This window comes from Ambystoma mexicanum, chromosome 1q (genome assembly GCF_040938575.1).
Source record: "Ambystoma mexicanum isolate Mex_15411 chromosome 1q, UKY_AmexF1_1, whole genome shotgun sequence".
Classification (NCBI taxonomy): domain Eukaryota; kingdom Metazoa; phylum Chordata; class Amphibia; order Caudata; family Ambystomatidae; genus Ambystoma; species Ambystoma mexicanum.
In genome coordinates this window covers 1,304,442,905-1,304,467,095 of record NC_090922.1, presented here as the reverse complement: position 1 = coordinate 1,304,467,095, position 24,191 = coordinate 1,304,442,905, and the positions used below count along the sequence as shown (strand labels likewise).

The 24,191-nt window shown below is 45.4% G+C and overlaps 1 protein-coding gene across 1 annotated transcript in view; it reads right to left on the bottom strand.

Annotated features, from left to right (window-relative positions):
* Nucleotides 1-24,191, bottom strand: part of TMEM59 (transmembrane protein 59) — a 182,183-nt gene that overhangs the window by 46,732 nt on the left and 111,260 nt on the right. Inside the window, exon 6 of the mRNA XM_069642150.1 lies at nucleotides 21,736-21,835. Coding sequence (XP_069498251.1) covers nucleotides 21,736-21,835 — 100 coding nt within the window. The remainder of the gene's footprint in view (nucleotides 1-21,735; nucleotides 21,836-24,191) is intronic.

Genomic DNA, 24,191 nt, shown 5'->3' with positions numbered 1-24,191 from the left:
CCTGGCCCTCTAGGCACCTTTGAAGGGGATCTCCATAACTTACTCACAAATAACCTCAAACCTCGTTCTCAATCAATCCTTCTTGGGGACTTTAATTTAGGTCTCCATGACACCACACATACCAACGCTACATTGGTAGCCAACACTATTCACGCACTTGGCCTAACTCAAAGAGTTGACAAGCCTACGCACCTGAAGGGAACAACACTTGATAGGATAGCTGACTGCAACTGCACAGCCACTATTTCACCTATAATGCCCTTACCTTGGACAGACCATTCCCTGGTGTCCTTTAACCTAGCTACTGCCAGACCTAACCCTACGGCCCTCCCACTAGCGCCACCTTGCTTAACCAGAAATAAAAAATGTATCACTGTAGAGAAAGTGATCCCAGCTATATTACCGACCCTTAACACTATCAGCTAATCTAAACCCTAGCATCCTAGTGCAAGAATTTAATACGATCATGCTCACTACCCTAGATAAAGTGGCTCCTCTCAAACTTAGGCCAAGCAAACCGAAAGCTCATCTAAACAAATGGTTTACTCCACAGCTAAGAGATTTACGCATTCTGAAAAGAAAGAGCGAAACCACCTGGAAGCTCTGCCCATCAGTCGATAACAAAGCTAAACTATCCACTATCTCCTCACTTTACAAAAAAGAAGTGTGCCAGGCAAAACGTAACTCATTTGATGACCCTTATAGCTAAATCTAACTCCAGCATGAAAGAGCTTTTTTCTATTCTAAAGAAACTCGAGTCTCCCATCGCCATTCAGGACACCTGTACCAAGGACAAACCTTGGTGCACGGATATCCAGCAAGCCTTAACAAATAAAATTATCACACTCCAAAATAAAATCCAGCAAAAAAAAAAAGAAGTACTCAGAATTCAGGATTTGCCTAAAATGCCTCACACCAATAACCCACTGGCGCACAGCAATACCTTCCACTTCTCCAAAATGACCACCTTGGAAGTAGAAAAAGTTATCCTGTCGCTTAAACCATCAAATTGTAAAGGTGACATTTGCCCGGCACAGTTAATAAAAGACGCTGCCAGAGAATCATCTCCCTTTATCACAAAATTGATTAACGCCTCCTTCGCCTCAGGCACCATCCCTGCCAACCTTAAACAGTCCTGGGTACTCCCCCTCCTTAAAAAACAGACATTAGATCCCCTCATCCCTACTAATTACCGCCCTATTACTACGGTACTGTTTCTTCTTAAGATTCTGGACAAAGCCGCATACAACCAAATTCAAAAGCACCTAGAATTAAATAACCTATTAGGAGAAAGACAATCAGGCTTCCGTCCTCTACACGGAACAGAAACTGCCCTCATTGACTTGAAATCTCAAATTGATGAGCTGAGAGACAAAGGGAGAACAGTACTCCTACTACTCCTGGACCTCTCAGCTGCCTTTGATCTGGTGGATCACAAAGTCCTCTCCAGTTACCTGGATTCCGCCGCCCATTTCTCCTCGGAAGCCATTGGATGGATCAAGTCATTCTTGAGCGAGAGAAGGATGAGTCTTCTCCCAATCAGCAGCAGCAGATCCCACCCCTATCTTATGTGGTGTTCCCCAGGGCTCTTGTGTATCTCCAACTCTATACAATATCTTCACCAAGCCCCCGTTTGATGATCTGGACCATCTTGGTATCACCTACACTAACTATGCAGATGATACACAGATCCTCCTCCCGCTTTCTGGGGATCATGCTAAAGACACGGAATTGGTGAACAAGGTATACCTTATCATCCAGGCATGGATGGCCACTCACGGCCTTTGTCTAAACGATGATAAGACAGAGTTGATTATCCTGGGTACTCAAGCCAATATCAAAAAACTAGGACAGGAATTCTCCTCATTCAACATAGATGGGAACATCATCCAAGCATCCAAGGATGTAAAAACCCTGGGATTCTATATTGATTCTACCCTATCACTTGATAAACAGCTAAAATCCCTTGCCGCCTACACGTGCAAACTGATAAGAGCCGGTAAACCGTTCCTTTCCAATAAGAGTTGCCTAATCCTGGCCAGAGCCTTAATTCTCTCCAGAATTGATTATTGTAATGCTCTATACTCTGGAGCTAATAAAAAAATAACCCAAAGACTACAAACATTACAAAATAATGCCCCGAGAGCAGCACTAGGCATTAATAAAAGATCCCATATCTCTTCCGCCAGACGCCATCACAACTGGCTGACCACGGAGAACAAAATAAAACTCAAGATGCTATCCCTGACCCATAAAGCCCTTAATAACTCTGCCCCTAGTTACCCGACTGACAAATTCCACAGGAGAACATCTCTTAGACCAACCAGAGTTGTCAATTCTAATTGCTTGACAATACCGAACTTTAGACTCACTACTATTGGAGGAAATAGCTTCCCAGTAAAGGCTGCTAAAACTTGGAACTCACTACCACAAGACCTTAGAGCGGACCTGCCCCACCTTTGTTTCAGGAAAAAAGTCATTCAACTCCTTACCTCGACTGACCTCAGTTGACCGGTGTTACCTACCTCCTACTGGTACTAATCACTAGACCTTCACTCTATACAGCTGTAATTCTGATTGACCTACTTGAACCTGTATATTTTGTAATTATTTGTGTGACCTTATTGTATTTTCTAATGTACATTTTGCTATGATGTAACCTTGTAAGTTTCGCATTTTCTTGCCACTGCGTCCTGCTACCTCTGGGTCTGGCGCGCACAAAAAGTGAATAAAACAAACTTAGACCAAAAGGTTGGTCTTGCTTACACATGTAGTCCTAATTGTGTGTGGTGGTCCCAGAGGGTACTGCATGCAATTCTGCCTAACAGATATTAAGTAGCCATAGTCAAAGCATAGGACAAGCACTGCCATGCAGTATTTAGTGTGTTAACACACAGGCCGTGAGCCTGAAGGGGAAATCTGAATAGGCCCAAGCATTTATGAGAAAGGCCCACACTGCTAAATTCTAAAGAAACCCTTCTTGGTTCTAAAATTGTTGACAATATGTTTGTTCTAGGCCACTAGACAGTACTGGGTTCCTTGGTGTACGTGTAGTACTGGGCGCCTTGGTGTACGTGTAATCACAAACAGGCCAGAGCAGGCCTCTGACCCCCACCCAACCAACTATGAGTTATAGCCCTACAACTGCTATAGTCACAAGACCCCTGAATTCCGAGATACCAGTTGACCTCAGACCACCGACCATAAACCAACCATAAAAGATTTAAGGGCGTGGTCGCCCCACCCTTATTTCAGAATGACATGATTTGCAATGCGAGGTAAGGGGAGGGATAAATTATAGTTCAAAAGCGAGGGTGGAAGCCTTTCTAGGCAGAGACACGCGATCGGGATGAGTGGAGTATGTGTGGGTTAGTGTGACCTCGAGACTTCCCCTGTGCCAGTCTTTGAGCGTGCCAGTCTTTGAGCATGCCAGGTGCACTGTATAATGATAGAGTAGCATTGTTGGTAAATGTAGCCAATTGCTTCTTTGGCCTTGGTTTGCTGGAGACGATGAGCCCAGCAGATCCCGCGTGATGGAAGACAGACGAACTGGGCTGGGACCAATGACCCAGCATCCCCTATGGAGAAGGCCGACCATGTATAGGGTTGCACCAACCAGCCGCGCTTGGTTCCACTGTATAAAATGACGTGATCTATGACACGGTCTCCTTTTAAGCCTCTGCTGGTACACCTTTTGGTAGAACGTTCCATGGCAGCAGAGTTCTTTGCTGATTCACCTATTTTTTTTAGAAATAAACACTGAGCGTTTAGGGGCGTGCCTTCAACTCGCAGGCTGCAACATCAGCCTCAGTAATGCACAGGAGGGCCACCATTTTTCTAAAATAGTGGGCTCCTTTTTTTCCCTGCCATTTCTCGTTTGCCCGTTTAAGGGTCCTCCCCCTGTCATTCTAGACGGGAAGGACTTAGGTTGAAGTTTTGTCTTCAGGGGGAATCCTTTGTAGTTCCTGCCAGGGCTCCAGGGTGTCTGAGAAGGCAGGAAGCAAGGGAGGATTCCAAATCTCTGCAGCCCGTTGTCTTTCACCTTGCCTGAAAGAAACCAAGACCCAATAGGGGCCTGGCTGTCCCGATTGTACAGCCAGACCGCCCATTTCTGTAAACTGCAGGGAGAGTTTGCAGAAGTTGTGCTGTAGTTCATGATAAATACTCTGACTTTGGAAGCTGCTAACAAGTTGACCACTGGAGCGGAATCTGAAGAGGAAGATTAGGAAAAGATGTCTGTAGTGATTTCCAGGGACCAGAGGGCCTGCGGTGACGTGTGACCACTATCCCCAGATAGATCATTTCTGTTTGGGACAATGTAAACCCCTGAAGGTCTCTGGGGGCAGCAGTGACGTCGGTCAACAGGAACAGTATGGATTTGGTACAATTAATCTTTAGGCCCAACAACTCCCCAAAGAAAAGGACGTCATCTAGTATTTGGGCTCAATGGTCCTTGGGCGAGCGGATGTAAAGTAAAGCATCATCCGCATAGAGAGAGATGATCTCGGGAAACCCGGAAAGTCTAATACCCCTGAGCAGGTGTCTGTCGGATCTGGTCCGCCAAGGGTTTGATAGCCAATGCAAATACTAACGGTGAAAAGGGTTAACCCTGCCCGGTACCCCTAGTTATCTCAACTTGGGGGCGAACACCGGTCTTCGGTACGAACCCTGGCCATAGGGCAGGCGTAAAGTAGTCACCCAGGAAATAAAATGAGGGCCGAAATTGAATTTCTCCAGCACCACCCACAGAAATCGCCAAGAGACAGAGTCAAACGCTTTCTGCGTCTGGGTCTATTCGGGCAAGAATGTTAAAGAGCAGGTGTAGATTAAGAGAGGTAGAGCGCCCCGGTACAAAAACGGACTTGTCAGGGTGGACTATAGAGGACATGTAGGGTGCCAGCCGAAGGGCCAGCACTTTGGCAAAAATGTTTACGTTGTAATTGATGAGGGAGAGCGGTCGGTAGGAGCCACATTGCTTGGCCGGTTTGCCAGGCTTAAGTAAGACTGGGATGATTGCTTCTCTGAGGGGGGAGTGGCAGGTGGTGAGGGGGTGGAATGCCGACCTCACAAGCCACCCCTAGACAGCGAGTGATAGGGGGACCAGGCGAGCCTTATAACATTCATAAAATTCGGTAGTGAGCCCGTCTGTACTAGACGACTTAACCGACAAGAAGTCTATTGCCTTTAACTCTTCCGCTGTCACTGGGCGGTCAAGGTTCATCTCTGGTCTCTACGAACAGCATCAAGAGCGGGAGGCTTTCCAAAAAAGGTCTCAATATCCGCCAAGGGGGAAGCGTCTGCATTAGTGTACAGTGCTTCTTAAAAGGAGCGAAACTCTTCATTGATTTCCTGAGACGAGAGTGCCAGGCTACCATCCGTTCTTTTGATAGCAGGGATATGGGGTGCCCCCCTCTCCTGACCAAAAGATCTAGCTAGGAGGTGACCAGGGCGCTCCCCTTCCCCCTATTTCCGAGCGACCCAGGGGTCGTCCAGGAACGTAGGTCACATTCGGGCTGCTCCCGGAAGGTATCAAGCGCAGTGCCTATCTCGCCTAGTATCTCGGGGGCCGGGGACGCGGCATTACGAGTCTCAAGCCCAGAGAGAAGCGACTCTCTCTTTAATGGTCCTCTGAATCACTGAGGATGCCCACCTCCTTTGAAAGTGCAATGACTTCTAGATGGTGGCCTGAGAACTCACTGATCCGGCGTTCAGTGTGAAGAAGTCATCAATGCTGGACCAGCTTTCAGATTCAAACAGTGTCTAGCAGGGAGTGCGGTTTCAGTCTGCAAGTGTGTGCCCCACCATTTCCCTCACCCCATTTAATGAAACAGTGAAGGGAGAGTGGTCAAAGAAGGTTCTAGGTAGGATAGTCATCTGGACTATGTTTCTCATAAGAATGTTAGAAAATAGCTATCGGTCAATACGTGAATGCGAGTCGTGAACCGAAGAGTAAAAGGAGAAGATTCGGGAGTCTGGGTGTATCAGCCTCCATGCGTCCACCACTCTCAACCAGGATTGCACTTCAGTGATGGTTTTAGCGGCTTTAGTGAGCTGGCGAGGTCTAGTGCCGGACCTGTCGAAGTTCACGTCTATTATGGTATTGAAGTCTCTGCCCCAAAATATCGGGGTGAGGGGGAATCCCGCCAACAGAGAGGAAAGATGTGAAAAGAATTCAGAATTGTCCACATTAGGTCTGTAGACATTAAGTAGAACAACTTACCTTCCCAGGAGTGAGCCGAACGATAATACATAGCGGCCCAAGGGGTCAGCATGAGTTACCTTGTGTATACATGTAAGAGACTTGTTGATTAGGATCATGACCCCACGGTTTTGGGTGGAATAGGTGGTGTAATACCGCTGAGGACCCCATGGCCTAGCGAACCCCTCGCACCCCTTAGTCAATGCGTGGGTTTCTTGCAGGAAAAGTACCTTCACCTAGTGGCGTTCTACACAAAGTTGTAATTTACGCATTTTGGTCGGGTTACCCAGCCCCCTGATATTCCAGCTCATACACACAATGCATTCATCCACCATCAAGATAGTAAGTTCGTATATGTGGAGGCATGCCCGGCACAGGACAAGCTCTGCGGGTTAACATCCAGATTAAAGAAGGGGGTGTTCTGATGTAGTTATCTTGTAGGTGTACTAAACTTCGAGTCCCCGGCTGCTTTCCAAGCAATTTTCCAAACTTTTTTCCCCCTCGCCTCCCACCCACAACCCCCCTCCCAAATAGAAGGGTGAAACCCAGATAAAACATCAAAACCTCTGCAACTGTGGCAACTTTGCCTGGGGGCTTGTGCGTAAGCTGGCGATGGCCGTTACTCCAACAATTGAGCGTGAAAAAGAGACATAGTGTGGTGCACAAATCAGAACACAGCAAGAAGGATAGTGGAGACCATGGATGGAAGCAGTACCTGTCTCAAAGTGTCCCAACAATACAAACCGATGCGACATGTGAAGCAGTCAAACAGGCGCTCGAAGTGCCACTCACCTGTGTATGTGGCCGAAGTTTCCTGCGCGGGAGAGACCAGAGAGCCTGACAGGAGTGATGTGGACCAGCCGTTAACCCGGGATTAATTTGGAAGCCTCCTCTGGGATAGTGAAGAAGAACATTCGGTCTGTATGTTCAATTCTCAATTTTGCAGGGTATAGCATGGAGTTTTGGACCCACAGCTCTCGTAGTTTTTTCTTAACAGCCAGGAAGGTTTTGCGCTCCTGTTGAATCGCCACTGAGAAGTCAGGGTATAGGTAGATCCTGGCTGAGCCAAGCGTCAGCTCGCCCTTGGTTCTTGCAACCCGCAACAGGACATCCCTGTCCCGGTAGTTTAGAACTCTTGCGATGATGAGACGAGGGGGAGCGCCAGGCCTGGGCTTCGCGGCCAGGGATTGATGGGCCCGCTCAATTACAAATTGGGGTGAGAGCTATGGGGAATCCAGTAGGGTGAAGAGGAGGCGTATTCCACGTATTCCGTCTAGCAGTTAAATAATTTTATTAATCGCACAAAAATAGAATTTCTAATAAAAACAATCATAAAAATGATCATATCACATCAAACAATTGTGAAACTTAAAACACAACATTTTGGCCATTTCATGTTATTTTTATATTTTAAAGAATATTTAAAATACAAAAATAATATGAACTAGCCAAAATTGTTACGGCAAAAGGATCTTAGTGTGAATGAGTTACACTGTTGACCTAGGACAAATCATATTAGGACCCACTTAGGTTGATTCACTTGTGTTGTTTTAAGTTTCACAATTGTTGAACATGGAAAAAAATATATAACAGTTATTTAACGGCTAGACAGGATACCCATTTTGATAGGCTCATTTGGTACTGAACTTTTTGTAGATTACAAGCACTTCTCCACATAGTAAGAAGTTTGTGAATTCCCTGCTGTGGTTACAGCCGTTTTGAGAACAGAGCTCCATGTATTCCTCAATAGAGCCGTCTATTTTGTCTTCCATGACACCAATGATGCGCAGGTTGTTCCGCCTACACCGCAATTCTAGGTCATCATTCTTTTTGCTGACCATTTGGACCTGTCTGGATAGAGTGGCCACCTCAGCACGGAGCGCCCCGATGTCATCCTCTGCCGAGCCAACCCTGGACTCACCTCCATCACCCTGGTGTCGGTTTTCTGCATCCGGGCTTTTATGGAACTGATCGTCCTGCTCATATCATCGAATTTTGAGTGGAGGGCATTGAACCCCTCCCGCATGTAGTACATCATTTTCTGAAGTTCTGTGGGCTCAGAGGGTTCAGCCAGGGGGGCCTCCACCTTGGACGAGGCCTCGTTCGCTTTCAGTGTTCCCCTAGTGAACATGTTGATAGAGCGCTCTGTTTTTTGTGTGGAATCTTTCGTCATGACCGAATTAGGGCGCCTGTAGGGTCGTTTTAAGGCACAGGAATTGGCGAAATGATATGGAGGGGGTGGGGGGGGGGAGAACCTAGATGCCCTCCTCAATTGCCATTAGTGTAAGAGGTCCTCGGGCGGTGCACCTAAGCTGGTTGAGGGGTTTGGGGCTCAGGATCCCAGAGCAGCTGCAGAGATAGCCGAGGTATGATGTGAAGGCTTGAAGGAAATGAATGGTAGTTTATGCATGGCTGCGAGCATTCGAAAGAGTGAGCGTGAAAAGCAGAGTATTCCTCCCCAGGTATGTGGATTTTGCTGTTGGGGAGACCTGGGTTCCAATATGGTTGGGTTCCACGGGTTAGTTGCTGGATGAGTGGATTATCCATTAGCACCACAGGGCTGCTATGGTCGACTTGTTTTAGTAGGTCAGATCCAAAGTATCTTGTGCAAGTCGATGTGAACACCTGGCTAAGTACAATCTTGGATGGATGGTGTCCTCTCCCCTGTATGTTTCGGGTTGTTCCAAATATGCAAATCACGGTATGGGTGTGTAAGCCGACCAGCTGGTGATTTGACATGGCCTCTGATCCTAGGTGGTTGGAAAGTTAGGGAGAGAAGGGTGCCAGTATCCCCCCCAAACCCCACCCCCAGACAGCAGCAATTTGAGATGTGGCGTGGCCGGAGGATGGTGCGTTTCGTCTGCCCTGCGACATGGAGTGAGGTGCAGACCACCAAAACCAAGCTCGGGCGCCCACGTCAGGGCCAAAGGATATGACTAAATCAAGAGCTCTATGGGATCTTCCTCCGTGAGAGAGGCCGCCCGTGAGGTGGGCCAGTTGGTTGTGGCAGGCCAAAGAACAGTTGAGGAGCCCGTATGGAGTAGAGAGCTGTGCGTGTGTCCCTCAGGTGCAGGAGCCGGGGCCAGGACCGTGCAACCCCCTCGGTTTCCCCAAATCTGTGTGATGTAGGGTCCGTGTAGGAGGTATGGGGCCAACGTTCCAGTTGAGCAGGCCATGCTGCGTCAGCGTGCCTGCTGTCTTTGTCGAGACACCTTTGTCTCGCTTCGTCCGCTCGGCACAGTAGTTGGAAGAATCCATGTATAAGGGCGGCCAGGCTGCAGTGCCACGGCCCCACCAGCAAGTTGAGTGGAAAACGAGCAGTTCCGTATTTCGATGGGCCGGTGAGGGCCGGGGTGTAGGGCCCGCAAGGAGACCTGTGCGTATGGTAAGCAGTCAGTGCAGAGGTTACACTCATCCCTCTCCGCCCCAAGGTCCAGCAGTCCAGGGGTTGCCGTTCGAGTCTTCTGAATGGGCCCAGGAGTGAGTTACGTGGTCTGGGGCGAGAAAGCAGGTAAGGGGCGAGAAAACAGGTAAGGCCCGAGAAGCAGCGACTCATCGGTGGGCTCTTGCATTCCATGGAGGTGTGCCGGTGGTCGCCACCCTGACACATTTAGAGATCAGAGAGATACAGATATCTCGGTTTCAGATCCAGAGCGGGACACAGTAATTTTGCAGCTAGTGTGGAGTGGTGTTGGACACCAGTTCTGCTGTTGTACAGGACGAGACTCAGCACCGGCTTGGAATTTTCAGAGCATGAGGATGTCGCTCAGATCAGCGTAGCACGTTCAGGCGCCATTTCTCGTCTGTGCAATATCCCCCCCTCACCCGAAAAGGTATTTAAAACTTATGAGAAACCTAAAGGATTTCTCTGCGACACTGCACTGAAGGTGCGGTGCGTCACCATACAAAAAAATAGATGCCTACGGAGTTTGTCCTACTCTAAATACAAAGGAAACAGATAATCCAAATCAGGTCAAAACACATGGAGGGAGTGAGAAAAAGGGCTTACACTCCAGAATTAAAATTAAAAAGTCGTAAAGTCCAGCAAAAGAGTTGGGGTCTCTCAGTTTGAAGGGAATTAGCACAGAAATGAGAATTCTCCCCAACACAATGAAAGGCCATAAATGCAGTAAATTAGGGGGCAGGATGTAAATACACACAGCTAAATTCGAATTTCTATGAAAGGCCACACATGCAGTAAATTATAAAGATTGGCATATTTATTTATTTATAATACGTGTAAGACAAAGCCCGGAGGCATGGGGGGGCCAACAAGGCATATAACAAAAAACGTGTGTCAGAACGGGATCAAGGGAAACCGATCAGGTTGCAGCAATCCAATGGTTTACTCACTCAAATAGAAGGGTTTCCAGCCAGCGTTTGAAGTGATGTAAGCTGGTGCAGGATCTAAGGTCCAGGGAAAGCGCATTCCAGATCAGGGGATCTGCATACGGAAAAGATCTTTGCTCCACAAAAGAAAGATTCGCTCTCGGGGTTTCAAGAAGGCAGGTAATGTTAGATCTCAAGACTCTGCGAACCGCTAATCGTGAAAGGAGGTTAGCCAAATACTTGGGATCCTGCCCAAAAATCAATTTTTGCGTGATACACATCACTAGATAAGCGATTCAACTGCGAATAGGGAGCCAATATAGGGCTCTCCGTGCAGCTGTGACATGTTCTCTCCTTTGCAAGCCTGCAACAATACATACTGCGTCGTTTTGAATCACCTGTAAATGGGTCAGGTCGTGTTCGGAGATGCCAAGCAGAAGGTTAGAAAAATAATCCAGTTTGGCTTCTATAGATGCCAGCGCAACCGTGGCACGGTTAGCCGATGAAGAAAGGGCTGTAACAGGGCCAGAAGTTTCAGATGGTAACAAGTGCTAGACAATTCTTGATCAAAGATCACCCCAAGTGTCTTAACCTTGGGCTGTGTGCGAATATAACAATTCTAAAGGAGAAATACTCCGGATCACGCTTCCTCAGCTGTGTAGCGGAACCCAGCATCATAACTTCTGTCTTGGAACTGCTGAGAGCAAGCGTATTTGCTTGCAAGAGTTCATAGGTGGAGCTCAAGGAGGCGGAGTCCAAAACGTAATCCCCCGTAAGGTGAATGAGGCATTGGTGTCATCAGCATAGTTAGCATACTGTATGCCTAAATCATTCAATTGCTCAAATAAGGGGAGCATAAAGATATTAAATAGAGTGGGTGACACGCACAAGCCCCGTTGGACCCCGCAGGAAACAATGAAGTCCTCAGCCCGGGCATACTCTAATAACACCCTTGCCCCATGATCTGCCAGGATTGATTTCACCCATTTGGTGGCCGACACGGAAAAATGCACTATGCCGCCTAATCTCTCTGCAGAATGGAATGATCCACTAGATCAAAAGCAACAGAGATCCGGGAGCATAAGAATGGTGGCATTTCCCTTTGCCATAAACTGCAATATATTGGTCTCGAGTTCAAGTAGGGTAGACTGTACTATGAGCTCTTCTAAAGCCTGATGGCTTGGGCCCGAAGATGTCATGTTCAACTAGGAAGGTCTCAATCTGTAGATGTGTGTTAGGCAACGTTTGAATGCAGTACCCTCTGGGAACACTACAAGCAACTAGGACTACAGGTGTAAGCAAAACCAACCTTTGGTATTAATCTGTACTACACAGTTTTGGTAGTGTTGCGGAGCAGCCAGGCCTATCTCAAGAGGGAATGTGAGCTGTAATGGTGTTACACAGAGGTCTACAATCACAGGTGTTCAAATAGACTCTAACACTCAAGGTTCCTTAGTTAAACACTTATTAATTTATTAACCAGTCAGTTATAAAACAATCGATAGAAGGAGGCAATTATATAGAACACACAAACATACTTCAATACTGTACACTCAAAGTTTCTAAATTAGAGAAGACCCTTTTGGGATGACCCACAGATATAACATACAACCACAAATAACTTTAGTAGAAAGAGTACTGGGGACATGAATAGCATTCATAATACCTTTCAAGAGAAGTAAAAGGCAAAGGTTATTAGAAAATGAAAGGTTACAAATATTCTTTAGAGACTGCAAATATTTAGTGTTCACCACAAGAGTCCATTCAATTCAATAGGCCAGGCCAAAGTCAATGGGCTAAAGTCTTGGATAGCATAAAGCATTTCTGTGGTTAAGTCTCTGCACAAGTTCTTAGGAGTAGTTTATAGCAAGAAGATTTATATGTTGGGTCACAAGACGATTAGGCCTGCGAGTTGGGAAGGTTCCAAGCACTTTCACTGCGAGAGGCAAGTACTCCATCAGGTTTTACAGTACCTTTACAAATGTTCCTGGCAGTTCGTGCTGATCTCGCTGTTCCTGAGCCTTAGTCGTGGGGACAAGAGGGAGGACGTCGGGGGGCTCCTGCACTGCACTTGAACAGTCAAAATGTTTGTCAAAACTTCAATTCCAGTAGCTGTAAGTCAAGCACACAAACTGGTGTCTCCCTCCCTGGTTCTACGGTTTTCTGCAGCACGCAGAGGAAAGTCAACCAGCTCTGAGGTGAGAATCCAGGTGGCTTACTGTCGAGTTGATTGGTCCCACCAACTCAAAGGGAGAAGTGGTCCTGGCAGGGGCTTCTCTGTCGAGGTGAACTTGGCGATTCGGACCTGCAGCAGGGCTTCACCGGGCAAACCAATGGTCCAGGTGTTGCAGCAGCCGTCCTCTTCAAGCTCGTCTTCGTTTCTTTCGTTCCAGTGGTCGACTCTGCCTTCCAAGCCAAGAGACTCACCATTTATTCAGTTCTCTCCCATTCATTCCAGCCTAGTGGTCACTCACCCAGCAGGGTGGCTGTCCTTGCCGGACAGTCAGCCAGCCAATCACGCCAGAGTGCAATTGGGTCTCCTAGGAGACTAAGCACAGGGAGTTTTAGACACCTCCGTCACTTCCTGCCCACCCCAGACACTCGGGCGCCAGAGCTGGTGTTCACTCCAGAAGCCCGCCAAAGGCAAAGGGACCAAACCTGGTTTGGCACGCAGAGACAGACTCTAGAAGGACCTTTCCAAAAAGAAATGGCGAAAAAAGAAGACCGGGACCCGTTTAAACAAAGGGGGCTCAGACGCCATCTTGAAAAACATGGCTCCTGCTATTTAACGCTTCCGGAGCTATGAACAGTTCACGGTCGGGAAAAATCATGGTAGTTTGTTGTAAAACCACTTCCAGCAGCCATTCTAAGAGGAAAGGATAGCATTTGACTGCTACATGTGTATCTAGACACAGGGGATACTAGGGGATACTAGGTAACCCCTCCAGCACTCTATAGTAAGATAGGGTGTGCTGGGTCTAGGAATTTAAAAAGACTAGTAAAGCCAATTTCACTTTGCTTTCTCTGGGAAACAGTAGTTTATCCCAGAGAAGGTATTTAAACCTTGGGAAAGCCTGAAAGGCTCCCCTGTGCCACTGCACTGAAGGTGCTGTGAGACACAAAAATGGAAAGATGATGCCTATGGAGTTGGTTAGACTCACAGAGGTATAACACATTAAAATACATGAGAGAGTGGGGAAAAAGGCTCACACTCTCTCCGGGTAAATAAATAAAGCCCTCAAAATCCAGCAAAGTTGCTGGGGGTCTCTAAGGTGAAGGGAATTAGCACATTTTTGAGAATCCTTCCTAACAATATGCTACATTGTCTAACATATTTAGCAGATAGGGCACATTCGTAACAGGTCGATAATTTCCTGCAATAACGGATTCAAGAGAGTTTTTAAATTAATGGTGAAATTCAAGCTTGTTTTATGGTACTAGGGAGAAAATGTTCCCTAAAAGACGCATTGACTAATTACTTTTATCTGTCATAAACTGGGTCTGGCCTCCAAACCACAGAATTATAGTACATCTATAGCGAGAGCAGAGGGAGAGCAGTCTTCTGCAGTCTTTCTACGCTTTCTACGCTGCCTGAAGTGCCTTAAACCTGCCATTTTTCGCGGAGCGGTGAGCGGAGCGAGAGCAGTCTTCTGCAGTCTTTCTACGCTTTCTACGCTGCCTGAAGTGCCTTAAACCTGCCATTTTTCGCGGAGCGGTGAGCGGAGCGAGAGCAGAGGGAGAGCAGTCTTCTGCAGTCTTTCTACGCTTTCTACGCTGCCTGAAGTGCCTTAAACCTGCCATTTTTCGCGGAGCGAGAGCAGAGGGAGAGCAGTCTTCTGCAGTCCGCTGCTGACAGCTGAGGACAATGGAGGTGAAAGAGGTGAGAGAGACATTTAATCAGATTGAAATATCGGAGACTCAGTCTCACCAGTCTTACCAACCCACTAATACCAACACTACGAACCTCCCTCCCCAGGAACAATTCCCTAGAATTCTACGAAGTTCTCTGAAATCAACCAAAAGTAATATCACAAACCTTAAATCTACGCTACCTATTCAAAAACATCAGCGTCTACCACCAAAAGCAACGATAGTCGTCTCTCCCGTTACTAAAACTTCAACAAATGCAGCGAATATTATTTTTTTCCCGACCCAAGCTTCAGGGATCACAGGGACCACAGGAATCAGTGAACAAAGACCTGAATATATCCACCGGCCTGTGGCCGGATTTGAGTCAAGACTTCCAAGTACCTCGAACATTTCCTCTGAATCAATAGACTCGCAATCAACCCCCCTGACTGACACGTCTGTAAATGCTTCGGAAAATTCAGACTCAGAAGGGGACTCAAAAGTGAGACCAATAGAACTACACGGTCAAATCACTGAATCAAACAAAACCAAAAATATGTTACCAGACATACCTGTATCCCCGGTTTCTCCGGTGACATGGACTTGCAGGGGGAGACCCCAGGACGCATCGCTTTCCGATGGATTACAGCTGCTTCTACCCTCTCACGCTGGCAATCGCAATCAGCCCCCTGCCCGGCAGGCTCTGCCTTCCCGTTTCGGAATCGAGACGAGTGGTGCTCGGGATTCTTCCGTCGGAGGACGGGCGACCCAGGCACCTGTGCACCCAGCCCTAGGCAGGGGGAGTGTGGCCGCGGGAAGCAGCACGAATGCTATCCATGCGGTGGATTCTCTGGGAAACCAGGACGCGAGTGTGGAGAAAATCGCGAGCTCAGAGCCCGCCCAGGACGATGTCGTCTCACTGCCGGTATCAAGGGGCCCCACTAAGGGATTCACAACGGACACACCGCTCATTACAAATTCAACGTCAAGTACGGTGGCGGCCCAGTACCATGCCTCCCAAGACACATTTCTGAATAAAACAAACCCTCACTTGATCCCCCAAGAAATAGCCGGTGATAAGTGTCCCACACAGGGAACTGTGGTTGTAGAGGAGGTGTCGGTGTGTGGACTCCCAAAGAACTTGCCCACACATCAAAGCAATTCATGCGTAGTGCTGCTCATGGACTCGCTTTTGGATTTGACGAGTCCCCAAGTGGAGAAAGCCACGGCATCGGAACCGCAAACTAAACTCTCACAGGAACCTTCAAAACAAACCCGAAAGAGAACATACTCCTCAAATGTCAAAGTAAAAGGACACAGAGCCAGAAAAACAGGGAAGTTAGCCCTACCGGCCCCTCTGTTGTCAAGTGCCCTGAAAGACTTTATAAATAAACAATTTAAAAAAAAACTAGAGCAAACAAAAGAACTATCAGATGCTGAAATGCTAGAGGCAATCCAGGATCTACCGCCGATGAGCAAATCACGGAAATTAACCAATGAAATGCCGGGTCTGCCAAATCAGGCACAGATACAAATAGTTGAAAGCATCCAATCGAGGGGGGAGAAAGAAGTCCTGTAACCCCCAAGAAACGAACGGTTAGCTGAAAGGGGTGAACCAAGTAAACAACTTAGGATTGATTCGAACAGTGAAAGAGGTGAAAATCTAAAAAGCACCAACCCAGAGGAGGTCACTGGTTCACCTATGGATAAATCACGCACGCCAGAGGTCAATCCGAAAGGGGCTTCTAAACCATCTAGCCCCAAAACCCTCGAACAGGACTTACAAAGATCGTCCACGCCTATAAAACTCCCAGACCGACAATCCAGTCCATACGTGATGTCTCCAGATATTTGTCCTCTGCCAGATCGTCGGTTTTCAGAAGTGGAGACTTCTAATTCCGACGCTCTCCCGTATGTGATAAACCAACCACCCCAACAAACATCTCACCTTAGATCTCCCCCAAAAAATCGAAGACTGAGTGAAATTGCGACTCCAGGAAATAAAGACTCTCCTTCAAAAAAAACAGACCTCCCAATCATTATGTCAGCTATCACCATTGCTTTGGCCCCCTTTTGTAAGCTTTATGAAGCAATTAATGACTCATTGAAAGACAGTACGGTTTTAACCGCAATGATGCATAGCAAACTGATTTTTGTTGAAGGATTTATCACAGCACTAGACAAAAAAAATAAAGACCGTACCGATACTTGGGACGAAAAGCTGAGCAGGATAGAAGACGTTTTGTCTCGTTTAAAACAAGCCTCCCCAGCTACAGTGGACAAGGAATCTCAGACTGATGGGCAAACTGTGCTTAGAGATCTGGCACCTGGCTTTATTAGGCAACCAGAAGAGCTTCCACATATCACCACAACAGTGTCTAACCAACAGAAAATGAGTGAAATACTAAAATCAGTAACACCTGTAACTAAAAGTAAACCATTATTGAAAATTGTAAAGAGAAACGGACTGAGAAAAAGCGGAGATCAAACAATCACGGCTCTGGACCCTCTGATGGTAAAAAGAAACAAACAAACAGAACGAGTAAAAGAAATCACGACTTTACCTGAGTCAACTGAAAGCGCAAATAACTCAGTAATTTGTACGTCTTCCTCTCCGAGATCGGTAGAAGAATTTATAAGCCAGAGCTCACTAATGGACCTAAGCCAGCACCTAGATGAAACTAAGATGATTCCAATGAACCCTAGGACAGCGAAAGGTGTTCATGTTCAAAATATCAAGCCTACTGATGTTTCTAATGCTCTGACACAAGAAAATAAACCCGAAAAAAAAAAAAAAACCCCGAAGAAAAAGGACCGGAAAAAAAAAAATCTGAAGAAATGGACCCCATCGGTGTTCCAGATTCGATAACTCGCAACATTCCAAAACAATCTACAGACTCAGTCCCTGACTCTTCTCGGAAAAAGAGTCCACTGAGAAACACCAGAGACGATCGTGCGAGACGGAGTGGTCCTTCCCTATCAAAGACACGTCTCTTTAAGATTGAGCAAACATCCTCAGCGGACCAGTATATGGTCTTAAACCGCAATATGGTGCTGAAGATACAAAGACTAAAACTCTGCAAAACTTAAAATCAGACGATTTCGTACTAATTGAACCTTACCACAGTAAGAAACTAGCAAAGGCGTACCTGCATATCAAACAACGAGTTTTGACAGATCTCTCTCAAGACGCCTATTTGGAATTAGCACACCTAGGGTTCAGTTTATCCGAGATCTCGACGTCGATCCAGAAAGATTCGTCAAGATACTCCCACAGGACTTCCCCAAAAAGGAACTATAGGTTCAAATCTAGAACCGAAGACCAATATAGACCTGGAAGAGGAGGCCAAAGTCCACAAACTCCAGCCCAGTGGCCGAATAAGTCAAGAAGAGACGAAAGATTTGACTACAGACAAGAGAGGAGACAAAACCATAAGTCTGTTCGAGATACAGATCAAGCCTCATTAGAACGCTTTCGTGACCAGGAAAGGAGACCACTACGGACTGAGTCTCCATTAGGAAGAAAAGCAACCAATCGAACCCACCATGAAACAGAAAATGAAACAAAGAAGGGTAAATGGAGCTGGTTCCGCAACATTTTAACGCCAGGGCAAGCAAAATAGCAATCACCAAGGGATGCAAAGCCAATGTTATCCGCATCCCATTCGTCTGTGACAACTCCAATAAGCAATACTTTAAGTATAGCATCTTGGAACACTAGGGGACATGTACACCTTACCAACTCTGAGAGCCATGATCTCAGCGAGTATGACATCATTTGCCTTCAAGAGACTTGGCTGTGCGAAAAACCGGCACTCGATGGCTACTCTATTGAAATATCACCGGCACACAAGGGACCACTTGGCTGCCCTTCATCGGGTCTACTTACAGCGACTAGAATTGGTTCCGGGGTAGCAATTATAAAGGTGATAAAGAGGACATATGAAATTCTGGCAGTCCTAACCGCATGGAATTCAAGAACTTCCAAGACTAAGCCCGAATCACAAGAGCTGGTAGCAATAATAAATGTGTACTGGAACCCCCAAAAGACTTCAACAGTGAACATGTGTGAAGAAGTAATTAATACAATTGACGAAATCTCTATCAACTACAAATCTTTCAACATCATGATCTGTGGCGATCTTAACTCCAACTGCGCAGCGTCCAGTTCAAATGAAAGAAATCGATCTACTAATTCAACCGCGCTAAACAGGGGTTTGGCCTGGAACAGAACCATGAAATCTCGCAATCTATACAATTCGGCTTCAGTGTCGATTTCGGAGTCCTTGCTACCGACCTGGGAACGGGTCGCATCTTCGGCAACTCTTGATTACATTTTCGTCTCCGACTCTCTACACCGCAACATTGTCTCCTTCAATGTCATCAAAACAAAGCACAGTGACCATAATTTATTACATCTCAAATGTAAACATCAGGAGACTCTTTCGCAATTCTACGTGTCCGAAATTGAGACAAACTCACAACACACCCGTTTACGAATGATTGCCTCGGACGTCTCCAAACTTAACGACCAGTTCACAATTCTAACTTCAAATCCTATAGTGCAAGACGAAGTGGCTAGATCGAGCTACATTCCTCTCCTCTTGGCCTTTAAGAAACCAAGAAAAACCCCGAATATGATGTTCGTCGAGCATACCCACGAATACAATGCAACTGTGGTCACAAAACGCAGAACGTTAAGAAAACTAAGAAGGAAAGCAAAAAGTGCAAATTCACCATCATTGTGGGAAACTCTAAAAACAGAAACCAGAGACTACAAACAATGGCTGAAAAACTCAAGGAACCTTTTATATCAAGCTGACGCTGAACTGATGCTGAAAGCATTAGCTAACAAAAAATCTCGTGACTTCTGGGCAGTGATAAATAAACCAAACAAGATCTCAAAATCACACATGATAAATCCAGTTTCAGAAGCAAACTGGATTACACACTTCTCAAATCTGTTCCAAGAACCAGAAGCAAACAAGGAGGTTTTCATCAGAGCGGAGGACTCTTCATGGGTGGACTTGACAGATGTGAGGGATATCAACAACATAATAATGAAACTAAATTCATCAAGAGCAGCTGGACCGGACGGCCTAGCAAACTGTGACCTAAAGCAACATCCAGTCGAGTGGTCAAATCTTATAAGCGCGATCTTTAAACTCTGTATGGCAAAGAAAACAGTACCGGAATCATGGTCTCAAGCGTTGATCGTTCCCATTTATAAAAAAGGCTCCAGAGATGACCCTGTGAATTATAGGCCAATAGCTCTTCTGGACGTCATTGGGAAGATTTTCGCCTCTTCCCTTCTGTGTCACTTTCGGAAATGGGCGATCTCAGCAAACTGCTATGATCCTCTACAGACTGGCTTTCAGAAAAATGCAAGTACCAGCGCAAACATGTGTCTGACGATACTTAAAGAAAAAGTTCTGACAGGTGGCCCTCGAGTCTTCCTTGCTTTTGTTGATCTATCTCAAGCGTTTGATCGAGTGGATAGGCAGAAACTCTGGGCGAAATTGAAGACATGGGACTGTCCGAATACAATCTTAGAGCCCATAGTCAGCCTCCATAGAGATACCTCCATCAGAGTCCGCCTAAACAACGCTGGCCTCACATCGAAATACATCCAAACATGTCGAGGGGTAAAGCAAGGATGCCCCCTGGCCCCACCTTTGTTTATATCATTCCTAGGAGATTTTAAGGACAGCCAAAACAAGATCAGATCATTTCCTCCCAAAATAGGTGCGACTCATATCCCAAGACTGCTGTATGCAGACGATTTAATCCTACTTCATCTGACCCAGGTTGGTCTCCAACGTCAATTGGATAATTTATCATCATATATTCAAGACAACAACTTGGAGATCAACGAATCTAAAACAAAGATAATGATTCTGCAAAAAAGGGCCATCAAAAAAAAGGAGCGGTTCCACTGGCATCTGAACGAGAAACAAATTGAAGTGGTGGATTCGTTCAGATACTTGGGAGTGTTCGTGGACAGCTCGAAGAAAGCGAGCAGTATGCAAGTCAATCTATGGTCAAAAACCAAATGTCTGACAGCACAGCTGAGAATGGTTGACCGAAAATACGGAAAGTTCTCCCTCCAACCGGCCATAAACTACTACAAGGCAAAGATTGTTCCATCACTGACTTATGGCATGGATGCCATACCCTCCATTCCTCCTCTAATTTGGCAAAAATTGGAAGGTTACATATGGAGAGCCGTCCTGGGTCTACCAAACTCAACTCCGATTGCCCCAATCAGGCGTGAACTTGGCCTTCTGTCATTGAAGGCAGTTGTGGACCATAGATCTCTTCAGTTATATAGGAAAATTATCCACCCCGAAAGTTTGGAAATCTACCAAATAATGGCATCAGAACTGGAAAAGGGTTCTAATCAAACTATGAATAAGTGGGCTGAGGACCAAAAACAAAAATTACATCAAATTGTGTGTACAGAAGCAGAACTGAAAGACAACCCAACCAGGATAAAAACAAAACTGGAATGTTGGGACTGGATTAACACCATTGAGTCAGTATCCTCTTGCAAACTTCTTGAACACCTTCCCATGAACACCAACAAATTAAAAGAACCGATGGCGTATTGCAAGAAATATCCCGATAAATTACTGATGAGAACTTTTCTAAAAGCCCGTCTAAACATCTTACCGACTGGAGAATTTTTAGCGATTAGAGCAGAGTCGGAGAAAACAAACTGTAGATTATGTACCAATCCCGAGGTCATTGAATCAATAAAACATCTGCTGATGTGTTGTCCTGCTCTTCATCAGGCGAGGATTGCATATTTCTCCGCCTTGACGGCAACCTCCTTTGCAGGGAATGAAGATACCTGGTGGAAACGCCTGATAACGGGCGAAAAGACTCAATGGCACACGGCTGCCGCAAAACTTTTAAACTTGGCCTTGGAAAGAACAAAGGCGATTCCGGAGGTTGGCGCATGATTTCACCCACACTGAATCAAATTGCCAGGCATGCATTACTCACTACTTATCTAGCAAAACTAGGAGTGGACTCCCTTCAGTTGGACTGAAAAACGCTCTTGTAAAAATCTGTTTTCTTTATGATTAAATACAAGTAATAATAAAAAAAATAAAAAATAAAAATAGTACATCCCGTCAGATAGCACAGCGAGTAGAGCTGATGCAGGTTCAAATCCCGGCATGGCCAAACTGAGCCTTTCATCCTTCCGAGGTTGATAAATGAGCACCACACACCGGGGGCAAGAAGCAGCGCTCAGATGCCTGAGGGTTTGTAACGCTATATAAATGCTAAAATAAAATAACTAAAAATAAAATGGGCTAAATAAAAGCAAATGAAAGGCTAAAATAACTTACGTAGAAAGGCATTTTAAAAAACTGTCTTCTCCCTCTTCTTCAAAGTCCCTTGTTCCTTGCAACCATGATCTCCCGTTCCTAGTACCATCCGGCAAAAGATCTGCAAGAATAATATTCAGAGAGCAGTTCAGAAATCTTTATAAGCATTAAAGGTCGAGGGAAAGATTTAGCATGAATCTCAGTCTGGAGTGTGCACTGTTCTCCTACACAGTAGTACAATTTTGGCTTCCACCTCAAACGCCTTTACATCACTGCACCTCAAATTATAAACTTATAATTCAAAGACATTAAAAGAAACCAACTGTACAGAGTGTCACAATAAACAACAAACGTTCTCAGATGATGCAGTCTTGCATGCAAGGGACAGCAGAGCACTTTACACATACCTGAGGAAAAAAAAAAAGATCATCACTGCATCACATGGCAGAATCCACATCAAAACTATTACACATTAAATTCCATTCAATGGTACTTTTAGTCTCCCATCACACCAACACTTTCAACATAAATAGTCTGCATTTAAAATTGCACAACTTGATTTCTTTCGTATTCTGTACTGAATGTGTAATTCAAGTAGATCATATCCATCCCTTCATCTAACTCATCATATCTTTATTTGGGTAATTTATTCCATAAAAAGTACTACAATATTAATAAATACTATGATAAAATGTAAAATCAACAGGACATACAAAAGTGAATAACAATCCATCACAAAGAACGTCAAATTACATACACAGATACAACGAAGAAATTGTACTAAGATCCATAAAGTGTAAGTAATTAATCAATATTGACATTATGTTTCTCCTCCACGAGGCCTTTCCCAAATAATGAGAGCTAAGAAATCAATAGTACGTGATAGTCTCCAAAATGCCTCTGCCGCATTTAGTGTGCAAATGCCTCAGAATAACATGGAGGATTTTAAGTTTTGACGTCTTACATCATCGTCCATGGGGCACAGAAAAAGAAAATGTTGTAATGTTTCCACACACCTTGGGCAAAATAGACAATGCAAAGCGTGTGTGTTATTCTAACAGGTTCTGAATGAGGCAATCAGTAGTGTACCTATGTGCCTTTTAACATACAAGGACCTCTGTATTGTATTAGCAATTAAACAAAATTATATTCTAGGGAGTCCTGCTTAATAGATAGGAGTATTCAGGGGATACATTCGGACATTTATTTACATTGATCCCAAAGCAATGATTTATATGTACACATCAATGACTCGCTGCTTTTTCCCCCCATTTGATATACTTGCAAGACTAGTCCCGAGTTCCTCCGACTTTAATAGCTTTAAGTAGTTCTTAACATATCTAAACCAAGGGAGTGATCATCTCTGAAAACCTCAGTGGATCTATTATAGCTGCCTATATATTTATCTAGGGTATAACAACCCCAATCGTTTCAAATACAATAATGGCTTCAGGCCTATCTGAGCACTGATTGGTAAAAATCCAAGTTCCACGTGTAATGGTATGTTTGGTGTACTAACTGGGACAAAGAGCAATCTCTTCCCGGGCCCCACATGTTGCAGCTGCAATAGCTTGAGCTTGATGCAATTCCAGGGCTGTGGTTAGAATATGGTTACCAACGCACTTAGAAAAGCGCAAAATACAATTTCAATGTTTCCCAAAAATCAGATTGACTTTCTATCCGATTATTCCATTTGCCATTCTGGGCAAATCAGAAACCCAGGTAGTCGAAGAATGGAGATTTCTTCTATATTGATGTGTACCTGTGGATGTTAGGGAGAATTCTTCTCATTTCTGGGTTAATTCCCTTCTACCTTAGAGACCCCCAGTTCTTTTGCTGGACTTCAGGACTTTACATTTTTATCCTGAAGAGAGCAAGACCTTTCTCCCACTCTCATGCATTTTTATTTGATTTGAACACAGTTTCTTTTGGTTTTGGAGTCTGAAACTCCATGGGTATCATCTTTTTACATTGTGACACATAATCTCAGTGCAGTGTCACAGAGAAGTCCTTTGGATTTGTCGAAGGTTTAAATACCTTCTCTTGGATAACTACCAAGATTAGTAAAGTGAAATTGACTTTACTTATATGTTCCTCTTTGTAGACCCAGTACACACTATCTTACATAGTGTGCTGGAGGGGTTACTTAGTATCCCCTTTAGTCTACCTTCTCGTAACATTTTTATGTTACCCTTCCTTCAGTTAATGGGTGGTGGGAGTGGTTTACTTTGTCCAACCATTGTGTGTTTTTCTCGTGGGCTGCATTCACAGCTGCAGTATAGCACCCATGGGTGCCCATTTTGTCAAAATGGCCCCAGTCTTTTTTTTGCAATTTCTTGTTGGAAAGGTCCTCCTTGAGATTTACTCTGCGCGCCAAACCAGATTTGGTCCCTTTGTTTTCTCTTTGGTGGGATTCACTGGTGAAGCCCGCCTCTGGTTCCAGCATGTCTGGCAGGGCAGGAAGCAAGGGAGATGCC